At 43.4% G+C, this 14,322-nt stretch overlaps 1 protein-coding gene across 3 annotated transcripts in view; it reads right to left on the reverse strand.

The window, feature by feature from the left end:
- Window positions 1-368: 368 nt before the first annotated feature.
- ATP2A2 (ATPase sarcoplasmic/endoplasmic reticulum Ca2+ transporting 2) overlaps window positions 369-14,322 on the reverse strand; it is a 52,245-nt gene continuing 38,291 nt past the window's right edge. Inside the window, exons 11-21 of one of the 3 annotated variants that reach the window (XR_014506198.1) lie at window positions 13,841-13,972; window positions 13,604-13,726; window positions 13,127-13,345; window positions 12,149-12,484; window positions 11,649-11,869; window positions 10,838-11,040; window positions 9,884-9,969; window positions 9,390-9,523; window positions 8,521-8,638; window positions 6,556-8,385; window positions 369-1,246 (exon numbers count right to left, since the gene is read on the reverse strand). Coding sequence is in view for 2 of the 3 variants with exons in the window: in XM_083418907.1 (XP_083275033.1) it covers window positions 8,116-8,385; window positions 8,521-8,638; window positions 9,390-9,523; window positions 9,884-9,969; window positions 10,838-11,040; window positions 11,649-11,869; window positions 12,149-12,484; window positions 13,127-13,345; window positions 13,604-13,726; window positions 13,841-13,972 (1,842 nt within the window). In the remaining variant the exon portion in view is untranslated. Of the gene's footprint in view, window positions 1,247-6,448; window positions 8,386-8,520; window positions 8,639-9,389; window positions 9,524-9,883; window positions 9,970-10,837; window positions 11,041-11,648; window positions 11,870-12,148; window positions 12,485-13,126; window positions 13,346-13,603; window positions 13,727-13,840; window positions 13,973-14,322 lie in introns of those variants that run through there. The other 2 variants (XM_083418908.1, XM_083418907.1) reach the window with 2 other exon arrangements.

Raw genomic sequence — 14,322 nt, forward strand, 5'->3', positions numbered from 1 at the left:
GGAGAGTCCTGCTCCACTCAGGCCCTGCTGGCCAGTTTCCCACTGTGGAACCTGGTTGGCCACTGAGAGAACAGGCTGGTGGGTGGGTGGGTCACTGGCCTGATCCAACAGGCTGGTCTTACGTTCTCTGTCTCTCTCTTTCTGAGGTTCTAGTTCAGTATATAAAAGGAGCAGACATTTTTTGCTTTAGTATGCAGGGAACATTAAAAATGCGCACTCTCCAATAGTTTGAAGCAGTGAAGTCCAGAATCCTGCCACCTTCCTCTGCATCATGCGCAGGACAGGCTCTCAGTAAACGTGTTTAGAATTAGCTTGCAAGGAAGCTTGCGTGTTCCTAAACGCATATCCAAACAAACACACAAACTATGTATCATAGAATAAGTTTATTTTACCCGAAACCAGGATGGCAGGTGTGATGCTTGTCACCATCAGCATTGAATCAGACAATGTTATTTACAACTTCTAACAAAGAAAAAAGGTCACACATGCTGTTTTATGAACTAGGTTCATTATTAGGCTTTTGTTGTTAAGATAAAATGCACCACAACATGTGTATTGCACTGGTGTGTGTCTACGGCTTTAGATTTAAATAAGTTACATTATTACAGTGCAAAATAGACCTATCTGCACACTCCAAGATTTATTTTTTTAAGCTGAAGTTATGGAATTGAAGGTTTAACAGTTTCTTAAACGTTCAGCAACAGTACCGTTGTCAACGAACCTGTATAAATAGAATTGCATATTGTACAGAGCTGTTTTTAAGTGTTATGTTGAGATACAATAGAGATTATCAGCTACTTACAACTGAAAGCATGCATTACAGTCCAATATTGTACATTTTATAAACTATGACATTTTACACAACGAAGTATGGAAAGAAAAAGAAAAAAGATAAAACTTGGCGAATCACCACTCATTAATTCTTGCTCAGCAGTTTAGGGAGACTTGTCTTCATGCAACCCCAAAACTTCTTCGCAGAGGTCTGTTTTATCAGTTAAAAACCATATTGCACATTGGTAGATCTGTATATAAACTGAAGCTTTTTAAGAGCACCACACACTTCCTTCGTGGAACACGAGTTTTCAGTTCTATTTTTTTCTCCCTCCTTAAGGAGAGATTTTTATTTTCCCATTTACAAGACTCATGCAGATGTTTTCGGTAGATGCGCTCCTAAAGACGCATGCAAGAAAATTAACCTTACAATTCTGCAAAATTTGTCTAGGACTAAGTGATTACTCCAGTTTTGCTGTAAATAAAAAGAGAGAGAGAGAGAGAGAGAGAGGGAAAACGTTAGTGAAAAGGATGGATAAAGAAGGCTTAATAAAAGCAAGGACATTATTGTAATTTTTAAAAGGCTCAAAAGCGATAGAATTAAATTCTAACAGTCTGATAAGCATCCTCTCATTTTCAAATGGGAGAATACAAGTTAATCAGAAAAGTATGACAGAGAATTAAAAGCTGGAAGGACATCTAGTTAAGAGATTTCCACTCGCTATTTGCCCCATAAGTCAATCCTTAAAACTTTAGCCAAACTGCCAAATCTTTTTATTTAGTAGCTGTTGTACAAGGGAGGCTAAAGATACTGTACTTCGTAAAATTGTCCATTTCCAGGACACAGGGACAAATTTCCCTTTCACTGTTAAGTTACTAAGATGGGGGACCTGCGGCCTTGCCAGATACTATTGTACTCCAACTCCCATCAGCTCCAGCCATACTGGCCAGTGCCCAAGGAGGAAGGGAGCTGTGGTCCAACAGCCTCTGAATGCTTCCCATCCCTTCCACAAGCCCTTCCCTCCCAAACCTTTAGTGAGGTGAGAAAAAAATGCTGTTGCCAAAGCCCTGAGGAGTAACCAAAATATGTTCACACATCCTTTTTCATCACTTGTTGGCTGTTAATGGCTTGTCTGCGGTGAATTAAGAGTTACAGATTAGCCACAGCAGGTTGGAGCTCTCAGGCCCTAACAAATTCCTACCATTCAGTTTCCTAGTATGCAATTAACTTTGCAGCAAAAAGAGAAGTGGTTCTGTTAGTCCATTTTTGCTTCCTTTACGTATTTCCACCTAGCAAACAGGTCAGTCTGGCTGTCCATTCAGCCAGTCTCCCTTTCAGATTCTCCCCAGGCAACAGCACTGCTTCTCATTCAATGTTTGTTTGTAAACTTTCTCTCAATTTCTAATAATTTTGTGGTATTTTGTGGAGGTCTTTCAACTGCAAGTCCCCTTAGCATAGGATGTCTAGGATGCCCCAGTAGTTCGGAATGCAGCTGGTACCTTGGAAATTATTAAAAGCAAATAGGTACAATAAGGAGTTAAGGTATTTCCCCAGCCTGTCTCTCCCTGATCCCCCAAATACACTAAAAAGCTGAGACAACATAAAGGCTGCAGGGCTAGTCCATCTGCTGAAACCTTCTTCCTTCCAGAAAAGCTTTGCCACCAGAACCACTGGCATGCCAGCCTTGTGCTCATGGAGACATACAAGAACCAGGAGCAGGGGTGGTGTCCGGGATTGGGGGGGGGGGTGACACACCTCCCGACCTTTTCATATTTTAATTTCAAAAGAGATTGTTTACAAGGCAGAGTCCTGTTGAGACCCCACCCACCAACTTTACTTGCCCAGAGTTAACATGTGGACATTGATGGCTGGCAGAATGGAAGGCAGAAACCCCCAACAATAGGGGGAACTAGAGCCAGCGATGGCCTCTGCCTGAGCCAATGATGGGCAGCACCAACTCAGTCTCAATTTGCCCCCTTCCTCCTCTTCTGCAACGTCAACACTGAGACTAAGGAGGAGGAAGCTGACAACAGCACCGCCCCCCCCCCCCCCGCTCCCTGGTTTTCTTTGAGTAAGAGGGCTGGCAGGTAGAGGCTGGTTGAAGACACACCAACATCGCTGGTGCATTGCCTGGTTGGCCAGCTCCTTTGCACGTGGACATTTTGTGCCAATTGGTGCCCTGGGCGTGTGCCCCAAATCCTTACACCTGCCTTGTCCAGAATGAAGCTTGCATCATGATTCAGCCCCTGCCCTATTTGCTTCTGCTGTTCTATAGCAATTTTCAACTCCGTTATTGTACAACTGCAGTATCCTGTCCCACAGTGTTTGTGTTAGAAAATATGCAGATCTTTTTACTCTCTGTGTTAGTGTTTCATTATTATTGTTTGTTTTAATGCAATAAGCAGAAATTAGGGAAACGATGGTTAAGAAGTGCAAAAAGTAAAACAAGACAGGTGCAAGGACAGACAACTTGGGCTGTTTTTAGCTACGCCTCACCCATCCAGTTTGCTCATCGTTCAAGCCTCTTATTGGCTGCATCCTTGGGAGACACTAGAACTGCTGTACTGCATTTTATCACCACAGAGTTAAGATTCCCCAATATTAAACACTAATTTAAGCGAAACCAAAGCTGCTTTGCATTCAGTTTAAACAATAAAAAATCCCCTGTTGATTTAAGACACCACTTGTACTGGTAAACAAATGGGGAGAAAATAAACACAAATTGGCCATTCTTTTAACATCTAAATTGTTGAATGTTTATCAGAAAAGAAAGCTTCACTCCAAAATGCTGTGGACTAAGTCAAGTTATTAATCAAATGTATCCTCCAGATGCTTTGTGGGTTGCTACTCCCATCCCCCTTGCCCATGGGCCATGTTGGCTGGGGCGGACGGGAGTTGTGAAATCCAACATCACCTAGAAGGCACCAGGTTGGAGGAAGGGGTCACTGCAAGGTTCAAAGCACTTTGAAAAAGCTTCACTAATGGAAAAGTTGATGACTAGCCATCTTACCTCCTGGCAGAATGTGTGCTTCCCTTGGGGAAATATATTGCTTACCATAACTGGCCTTGTGAATTGCAAATATCATTTAACTAGATGGCTTACCATACCACAAACATATGTCTTATTATCTCCCTAATTCAGTCAAAAGGGGGATGAGAGACGAAGGAGCAAGGCCAGTGTGCTGGAGCTGTACTTCAGAGATTAACGTTGAAGCTATTCTATACCAATTAGACTATTGACTCATCTACCCAGCCGTGCCTATCCTATGTGGTTGGACCTCAATTCCCATCATCCCCCTTGACCATAGTGGTTGGGACTGTTGGGATTTGAAGTCTGGCACCATTGGGATGGTCACAGGATTCTGTGCCACCGCCCTATACAGCTATGCAGATGTCTCCTCATCTGGGTGAGAAACACTGAGACAAGAACAGTCTAAACCAACTGAAAAGCACAGTGAGAAATGGAAGGCAGATCGAAACACAACAGATTTTTTAAATAAAAAAAATAAAGAACTGTCTACCTTTACAAACACTCCAAGTTGTTAACAATTTGGGCTAAATGGATATCCGTGCAAGAACCCTCTTACAAGTGGGCTTGAAAGTTACTGGTGTGCTCCATTGCTTTTCAGAAACAGCAATTTTGGTAACCTGCCCTTACCTGCGTGGCCCTTCAAATGTGGCTGGCATTCCAAGTGCCACCAGCCTCTGCCACCAGCATCGCCCAAGCTCACTGCCACTTGTAAAGATGAGTAACTGAAATAGGGACTTCCACCGTGGTTTCGATTTTCATTTGGTTAAGCTGGGCTTTTCATGTGTACATTCACACACATAAGAGTCCAGACATAAAGGATTCTTGTTCCCCAAATATGCTTAGTGTTTAGTAAGGGACCTCTGAAAGTTTTAGCTTCCTCTTAACTCTGCTCTTTCTCCCTTCCAGACCTTCATGGGTGATGCTGCTTCCTAGAACATTTGCACAATGCCATTTCTTGCTTCCTCTTCAAAACCTCCCCCAGCCTCCTGTGAGGTCTTTGGCATACCTGCTTAGTCCTCCTAAATCCATGTAACTGAGAAAGAGTTTTCTCTGCTCAACCCCCCCCCCCGTCAAATCTGAGATTATAATCCCATCAAGAAAGGGACCTGTACTCTTACTTTGAGAATGTTAAATAAAATACTGAGATACATTGGGGCTGTCTTTGTGTTTACTTTTGTGAGGAGCAAGGAAGGGACAGCTGAAGGAAATCAGAGACCTACAGCTAGACAGAATATGGCCAATCTATAGTGCAGGTGTCAAGAAGCCAGAAGGTGATGCTTCTGGGCCTGCCTATGAATGGCTAATCCGTGGCCTTGAAGATGCTGTTTGACTCCCAGCTTCCATTAGGCCCAGTGAGTTGGAAGGGACTCCAAAGATCATTTAGTCCAACCCCCTGCAACATAGGGATGTGTAGCTATCCCATACAGGGATCAAACCTGCAACCTTGGCATTATCAGCACCATGCTCTACTTAACTGAGCTACCTTTGGCAGTGTTTTTAGCCCCAATGAGTAGCAGAGAATGGTCAGAGACAAAGTTGTAGTCCAGCAATATCTGGCAGGTCACAGATTAGCTATCCCTGTCACAGAAGTCAGCCTGCACTGATAATATCGTGCTGATTCCCATTTCCAAGCTCAGTAGACTGGCGGCAAAACCAGACCAAGGCAAGGAGGTGTGGAGATAGATAGCGTGTGCACTAAGGTCAGCACTAGAGTCTAGATTTAGGATGACATGAAAACTTTGCCTAAGAAGGCTGCTTACTGCTTGCTGCTGTGCTCCTAACACACTCCTGAGTTGCAAGGTCCACATTTTTAACACGTCTGCTAGTGAAACCTTCCATCTGCAAGGGATTTCACTTTACACCCCAGAGCACTTTGAGCTTACCCATCACTAAGCATTCTGTGCTAGTCACAGACTCTTCAAAGGACTCTTGCCAAATTTTAATCCATCCAACTCCTAAACGAAGAGTGCCCTAGCAGGTGACTGAAAAACACTGCAAAGCCAGCATGCTATCTGCCTTTTTGACAGAACATGCCCCCCAGTCCCTCGGCATTCAACCGTGTTATGTTCATTCGACTGCTCTGTTGCTGTTTTTGTGGGACACAAGAAGAGTCTCTACTCACTGAGAACTATTAAGATACTGTTCTGTTAGAAACACAATACCTGAGAGAATGTAACTGGAAGACCTTTGGCCTTCTGAAGTTAATACCTGTTATCTGGACTGGTTCATGACACCTTTATAACAAAACAAAGAAGTTGTCCAAGAGCATCAAAGTACAGTATGAAAACTACAACCAGCTAATTGGGACCCATGCTCAAGGATGTCTATTACTTTTGAGATGTAGGGAAGACAAATTAGATTATCTAAAAAAGCTTCCACTGCAGCAAAGCCACCCTGGAGGTGCTGACGGTTGCTAAGGAAGAGTTTAATGTGAATTTAGGAAGGGGAAACGCTGTTAATTCTCTAATACTTTCAGGGCACAGGTCTTGCTAGCTTGGTTCTAAAGATTTAACCCGATAGAAATTGGGGGTGCAAAATATGCTTGTTCTTCAAGACACCTGAGCCTTATGATACTGGAGGCAGAATGTGAAGAGTGGTGATAATAATGTAGCACAGCAGAATATCTGACAAAACGCAGCATGGAATGAAGGGAAAATTAGCATTTATTCTTTGACATGTATACAGCATATGCTATCTTTTTTTAACACAGCACATCACCACTGGAATGGTGAAATGGAAGAGAGATACTCACTTCAGTCGATGAATGTTGGAAGGCATTGGAGAGAAACACCACACAGTTAGGACTGTTAATGAACTTACACATTGTTGATACAGGACTCAATTTGGAGGGGGGGAAACACAACATGCGGTAACATTTATCGCAATAGAATGATGGTGGTTAGTGCCACATTAAAAATAAAAATAGTTCTATACAATATGTTCATTTGGTCATGTGGTATTTACAGATTTTACAAAAACACACACAGAGACGTAACACGCACACGCACACACACACACAAATTTGTTACTTTGCCACTTCAGGGTAAGATGTGGCCAGCAGACTATATCCCAAGATGTGGCACTGAGAGTTAAGAGACCTAACCAAAAAAAGACCCTGTGAGAACTCCAGCTGTGCAAACGCAACTCCTTTGTTTCCAGGTCCCATTATGAATGCCCCCACTTAAAAAAAAAGAGCACAAAAAATATTGACGCATGGATTTTGCTAATTAAAATGGAGCAGCCTCCAAGGTATAAATGAAATGAGAAACAAAATTTTCTCAATTAAAAAAAGTTTATTTTTTTTATTTTTTGCTTTGCCTGAAGTCTATCCAGGTAGCCTTTTACCTTTCCTGCTTCTCCCCACCATCCCAAAGTGGCCAATGCTGGTGAAAATGCTGTTACAATAAAAATACATAAGATATTTAAATAAATAATATTTTTTTTAAAAAAAAAAAATCTACATGTGATGGGGGGGTTGAGGAGGAGAACAGTAATAGGTTGCCCCTGGAGTGGTATTTTCTGCACCAGCAAAAATAAGCATACCTCTTACAAATACAGGTGTAAACAAGATTCAGTTGTTATTTAAAAATATTGGAAAGGGCAAAAAAGGGGGGTAGATACTGAGGTAGCAGTATACATCTGCCCAGTGCAGAAAAAAACCAGCTGAATGACAAATTAAGATTAGGTGACCATGCAGAAGACATAAACAATTGCATGCTTTTTAGTTTAAGAAAACACACACAAAAACATTCATTCCCTAAAATCTGCTACCAATTACAGTTTGCTCAATATAGTGTCCACTGGCACTCCCCCCGCAAAGCACTTTTTTGTTTGTTTTTACAAGGATGAGTTGACTATTAAACAGAACACTGTACATGCTTCTCCTCTACAAAAAATATTTGCATAAAATAGTGTTAAATTTCTCTGTACATGTCAATGGACACCCTAGATGTGTATAAAAGGGGGTGGGGAGAAATGCTACTCCCCCACTGGAGTCGGGTCAGGGGAAGTAAAAGAAAAAACCCAAAACGTCTAGATCAGCCCTTCCACAACCTGGCGCCCCTCCCAGGTGCCTGGGGTACAACTCCCACTGGGCCTAGCAAGCACAGGTGGGCTGGCTGTGGCTGATGGGAGTTGTAACAGCAGGTATCTGGAGGGCGGCGGGACGGGGAAGGGCCGGCATAGAATATGGAACCTCAGACACCGGCAAATATGTTCATGTGAAAATTCAGCAGAATAAGACAATTGCTTTAAACAATAAAAAAATTGACTTAAGTTAAACATCTCTCTGTCAAACTGTTATCTCTTCAGGTCAAGACAAGAACATGTCGCTAAAGTTAGTGTCTGTGCTATACAGCCAAATCATCAAGGGTAGGGTAATGAACACAAACGGCCAGGAAATCCCTTCGGTGCATGCGGACAAAGAGCGTGGCTTGGTGGCAGGCGGCACACTATCTTTACCAGGCTCTAGGTAGTTACGGGCCGCAAATTTAAGTGTCTCGTCCAGCAGGATGACAGGCAGCGAGATTTTCAACACCATCAGCCACTGGGTCAGATTCAGAGGTGTGATCTGGAAGATCAGCTGGGGAATGGAAGAGAAATAGCATTATTGGTGAAGCCTTTTGACTGAGCTGAGGGCCAAGAGAGCTGGGGATGACCAAGAGCTTTTCTTGCTTGGTTCAAGACTTGTCCTGGGACATGAGCTATGCAAACTTACTGGCAGTGGCTCCACGTAGAGGATAAGGAAGTGAAGAGACATGGACAAGCAAATGGAACCCAGCAGCCAGACGTTCTCCCAAGGAGGCATCCGCAACAGGGACTGGTTCTCTGACAGGCTGGAAAAAAGAATGAAGGCCTACATAAAGCTCCACAGTTCACAGCAGTTGCCTAAAGGCCATCTATGTGTGACTTGACCCAGGGCTCACAGCTCCTGCTCAAAGCCACTGCACTTCACCAGCTCTTATCTTCGGCAGGCTCAGAGAGTCTGCCACTCTACTTTCCCCTCCCACTAGCTTTAAAAACTCTTAATGCAGGGGGCTTCTTTTGGTTTTTCCAGTTCTGGCTGCCAAGATACCAAGTGCATGCATGTGCTACAGCACAAGGCATTTCTCCTAGTGCCCAGTTTTGTAGGCCCACAACCCATCAGCAGCTCTCTAGTGAAAGGTCCACCTGCTTTAATAGCTCCCTGCCAATGTTCTGCAAAAACTGCTGACCCAGATCCTGCTCCATATATCTACATTACACTGGATCAAGCCTGTCTAACGTTGCAATGCTTCTGACGGTGCCGAGACAGATGTTCTGTGAAGCTTAAGGCAGGCAATATTTCTCTTCAGTTTCTGCAGATGAAAAAGCTACTTCTTCTGCCCCATCTTGTGTACTGCTCCTTCATTGATTTATTTAAATCCATTGTTAAAAAAAGTAAAAGTAGCTGAATCCCTAAAGTCACTGAATTCCAGAAATACAGTGAAAATCACCCAAATGCAGAACTTCTGCAGTCAAGGCAAGTTCTTCAAATAGCATGATGCAATCTAGAGCTCGCATCACCGACACACGGCACATGAAAGCATCCATTTCAAGCACACCAACCTGTTGAGTGCATTACACATCTCTATAGTGACCAAGACGGAAAGTGCCATTGTCATAGGGTATGGAGACTCAAAGACCACACAGTCAACACCTTCAAAATCTGGATTGTCCTCTTTGCACTGAAGAAAATGGCTCTGGAAAATGTGAACACAAATACTAGTTAAGTACCCTCATGACATTACTGCTCCTCGTCCCCCGGCTGCAGCTCATCAAAATACTCTTGTGCTATCAACCATCATTATAATTCTTGTTGTTGTTCAGCTATAAAGTTGAACAAACCAAAGGTTTTTCTTAAACACTCTAATCTGATCTTTATTTTAAGCAGGAATTAGTTTTTTGACATGTGTAAGATCTTTCCAAAGATAAGAACTGGTGTTATTTTGAAAAGATACCAGTGCATTCCACTTAAACACCATAGTTAGCCAACAGCACTACAAAAATGTAAGCCTTATTCCAAAAATGCTAATGTTGAAATATTGAGAAGAAAATATTACCAGCTGGTAGTAGGTAATTCTTGGGCCACCATCAGCAGCAATAAACCACCAAGCAGCAGCTCCCACCGTAGCAGCTCCAACGTAGCCTTAAGGGGGGGGGGAATAAATAATTTTAGTTCTTTCTAGGCTGAATAATGGGCCAACTGTGTTGCCTGCTCACCTCACCTGAACTTTCTCTCCTCTGTACAATAGATTACTGTGTAACCCTTGCCCATTTCCTGCAATTGCTATCCATGCTCATATCTTGAATGCCAAGTAACCACAACTGGATTCTTTCCAGCACCACATATCTCATTTAAAAACAGACCCAGAGATGGGGCCAGAGCTCTGTGCAAGACACACTTACACTTTCCCCACTGAAATCCTGCCTAATGGAAGTTAACTCTTCTACAAACACACACACACAAATTATTTTATCAGATAATTCAATCCAAGGCAATGCTGGCTTAAAAAAAACATTTGGGGTGCTTAGTTAAAATGGAGAGTTCAGAAGTAGATTTAGCTTGGTAGGTAAACTGTTCAAAGTGAGTTTCTCAAACCTGGGTCCCCAGCTGTTGTTGGACTACAACTCCTATCACCCCTGACCACTGGTCCTGCTAGCTAGGGATGATGAAAGTTGCAGTCCAACAACAGCTGGCGACCCAAGTTTGAGAGACAATGGTCCAAGTGGCACTTTCCAGCCATCTTCTGCAAGATTAGCAACTGCCAAGCGAAAGGAAGGTGAGGAGGAAAGGATGCAGCAACAGCATCAGTACCTTTAAGCTAACTTCTACCATTCTGCCAAATTGCAATGCGGACCGGCTGATGCCATGCTGCTGCCCTAATTGGACTCACTTGTGCAAGAGCCAAGAGGAGAAGGGAAGGGAACAGGGAGGTACTGGGAATGAGGGAAGGGGGAAAGCAGAAAACCTCTTGTTCTATCCAGGGGTTCGCAAATCCAAAATCAACACTCACATCCAATGGCCAAGTAGCGGAAGAAGAGCCACCCAGAGATCAAGGGCTCTTTGGGATTACGAGGTGGTTTGTCCATGATGTCAAGATCAGGGGGGTTGAATCCCAGAGCGGTAGCAGGGAGTCCATCAGTCACAAGGTTTACCCACAACAGCTGCACAGGAATTAAAGCTTCAGGGAAACCCAAGGCAGCAGTCAGGAAGATACTGTCAAAAAAAGAGCAGAAGTAAGATTAATCATGTCAACTGAAGGATTTAATGGATATGTTGTACTTCGGGTTTTCACAGCATGAGAGGAAACTGGGTTACAACTATTTAAGAGTCAAGTATTCAAACTGGCTGCAATCCTAACAGTTCTTGACGCTATTTGACAACCAAGGCAAGTCCTATGCAGCCTATGGAAAGGAGAACTTGAGTGCTGCATTGAAAGTGGGATGAGAATGATAGTCGTTGGCAACTAGGGACATTCAGTGTGTCTTTGCAAACCACTCTTTCATTACCCAAAACAGCAGAAGTGGTTCTAAAGAATACATTGTTACACTTAAAACTCTAGTTTGCACTTAAAAGCTCTCTGGTTTGGCATATCTATGGTCTTTGCTAACAAACTGTCCAGAGCTGAGTTGCCACTAAGAACTCTCCAAATCCATCCTCTGACATTTTCTTCTGTTTAAGGGGGGATGGGAAAGGTTCCCTAAGTCACTTGTCAGCCACCTCTGGATTGAATTTGTCCCAGGAGGCCAGACCAGCTCAATTTATATCAACAAAGTTCACTTGTGCAGTTCTTGAGGGGAGTTTAGATTGCTTGGCACACCTACCATACGACCTCTCCGACATTGGAGGAGATGAGGTAGCGAATGAATTGTTTCATGTTATTGTAGATTGCACGTCCCTCTTCCACAGCTGCTACAATGGTCGAGAAGTTGTCATCAGCCAGCACCATTTCTGAAGCTGTCTTTGCCACTGCAGTGCCTGACCCCATAGCAATGCCAATCTCTGCTTTCTTCAGTGCTGGGGCATCATTTACACCATCTCCAGTCTGAAAGAGAAAGTTTGAAAAGCTGGCACTGACACAGCCCATTGTGCCAGCATACAGCAGAACTGGTTCCAAGCACAGCCCCATCTTCATCATCTGATAACTGGGCAGCAAGTTAGGGCGGACTAATGTACGTTCTATCCTATTCTGCATCTTCATGCTGGGAGAGAACTGTTTGGAACCTCCGTAAAATGCATAAAGACCCCTCCCCTCAACTAGTACACAGATCTTTCTCTACACAAGAAGTTGCCGCCTATCCAATGCCCCACTTCTCACACTTACCATAGCTGTGATCTCATCAAAAGACTGGAGAAACTCAACAATCTTAGACTTATGGGAAGGCTCCACACGGGCAAAGCAGCGCGCATTTAGGCAAGCGTCCCTCTGGGCAGCCGGGGAAAGTTCATCAAACTCACGCCCTGTAAAGGCTCTCGTGGTGACGTCTTCTTCTTCCCCAAAGATGCCAATGCGACGACAGATGGCCACTGCTGTCCCCTTGTTGTCCCCTGTTATCATAATCACACGAATACCAGCTTGCCGGCATAACTTTATGGATGATGCCACTTCAATTCGTGGGGGATCCAGCATCCCCACACAGCCCACAAATGTCAAATTGGTCTGAAACAAGAATAAACCTCATTAAGCATTCAGATTTTCCAGTAACAAGGTAAAAGGCACACACCCGTAAGCTGCTGAACAGAACTAATATGTCTTTTACCATTGTTATACTATTACTTGTCAGGTTTTTTTTTTCGAGGGGGTACTCAAGGGTACGCAGTACTGAAGCCTCTTTTTTGGGTTAAAGAGTGTGGCACTTACTGTAACAACCTCATGATGAGTACCTATTTTTCTAGGAAAAAAGCACTGCTATTACTGCTTGTACAACATTTTTGTTTTAATTTGTTCATCTTCCCAACAATCCACAGAGGTCAGTTGCTACTGTTCCCATTCTATAGGTAAGGAATGGAGACTAGACAGCCCTAGGTAAATTTTTGTAGCCTAGGATTAGGTGGGGTTTATCACCAGCTGTGTTAGTTGCAAGGGCATGAACACGACCCAGGATGCCTAGTGATAAATGCACAATATATTAGGATGGTACTAGGATGGAGATGCTAAATGTTACAAACTAACATCAGCTACATCCCTTCCTCCAAGGAGCTCCGAGTGGCTCACTTGGTGTTTCCATCCAAAGACAAAACTCACTTTGTTTTAGGAAACTTCTGCCATTCTCCTCAAGCTGCAATTTGACAGTTAACCAACCTCGTAAGTAATGAAATTTGCAGAATCCTCTAATTTCATGTCTTCCCTTCTTAGTGGATTGTCGTGTGTTGCTAAAGCCAAGCAGCGCAGGGTATCTCGACCTGTGCCCCACTCTCGAATGACGCTCATGATCTTCTGCTTAATTCCTGGTGTCAATGGCACTTTAGTGCTTCCAACCCGGATGTGTGTACATCTGTCAATTACTCCCTCGGGGGCACCCTGCAGGAGCACAAAGTGGGAGCCAATTAGCCTTCCAGGAAAGATCAGAATCACAATCACTTGCCTTCACAGTACAAAGCCATCAAGGGGAAAAAATTAAAATAAAATTAAAGTAGCTCACTCAACTGCAGGGGTCGAACACTACTAAGCACAGATTTATTTTTTGAGACGCCACTGCAATTTTGCTCTGGCACAACTTCAAGAGCCATGCTGCCTTGTAGCTGAGTACAACTGCCTGCTTCCATGAAGCATACTTGCCTTAACGAACATCTTGCTCATAGTAGTCCGGCTGGGCTTGTTTGGAGTGCAGTACACCGACATGGACTTTCTATCCCTTGAGAATTCAAGGGTGAACTCTTTCTTCATGAGTTGCTTTATCACCTGCAGGAAGGAGGTGGGAAGATGGAGAAGTCAGAATTGCAGTGCAATGAACCTGCATGAAAGGAGAAGAGTTTCACTTGGTTCTCTGCTGTGTATTACTTCAGAAGTACTGACCGAGTTGCAAGCGTTCGCCCGTTCAATTCTGGACAGTCCTTTCAACTCTGTGTCAAACACATTCATCTTCTCCACCAGACACGTGAGGGCAGTCTCTGTGGCTTCACCAACCTTTTCGTACACTCCTTTAGCCTTTAACAAAAATGTTATTAGCATGATTAACATCACAGTTTGCCTATCACTTACATATCTTGGGAGTCTTCTTGATAACAGACACCCAAAAATTCTTATTTAAAATGAAAACAAAACCAGAATTTGTAATAAAATCTATTTATGCAATAATGGATTTTATTGAAAATATATTTTTGTACTGTATCAATTATTGCTTCCTTTTCCAGCACACGAAGACCTACGGGGGGGGGGGGGCTTACCTTGACTTGCATTTGTACCTGAAGTGCCATAAGAGGCCCCCATTTTGTAGCAGTAAGTAGACTGGCACAGTGAGAACATAAGTCTAAGCCACATCAGCCCTTTCAAGTGTT

This window comes from Podarcis tiliguerta (genome assembly GCF_965153285.1).
Source record: "Podarcis tiliguerta genome assembly, chromosome: 16".
Lineage (NCBI taxonomy): Eukaryota > Metazoa > Chordata > Lepidosauria > Squamata > Lacertidae > Podarcis > Podarcis tiliguerta.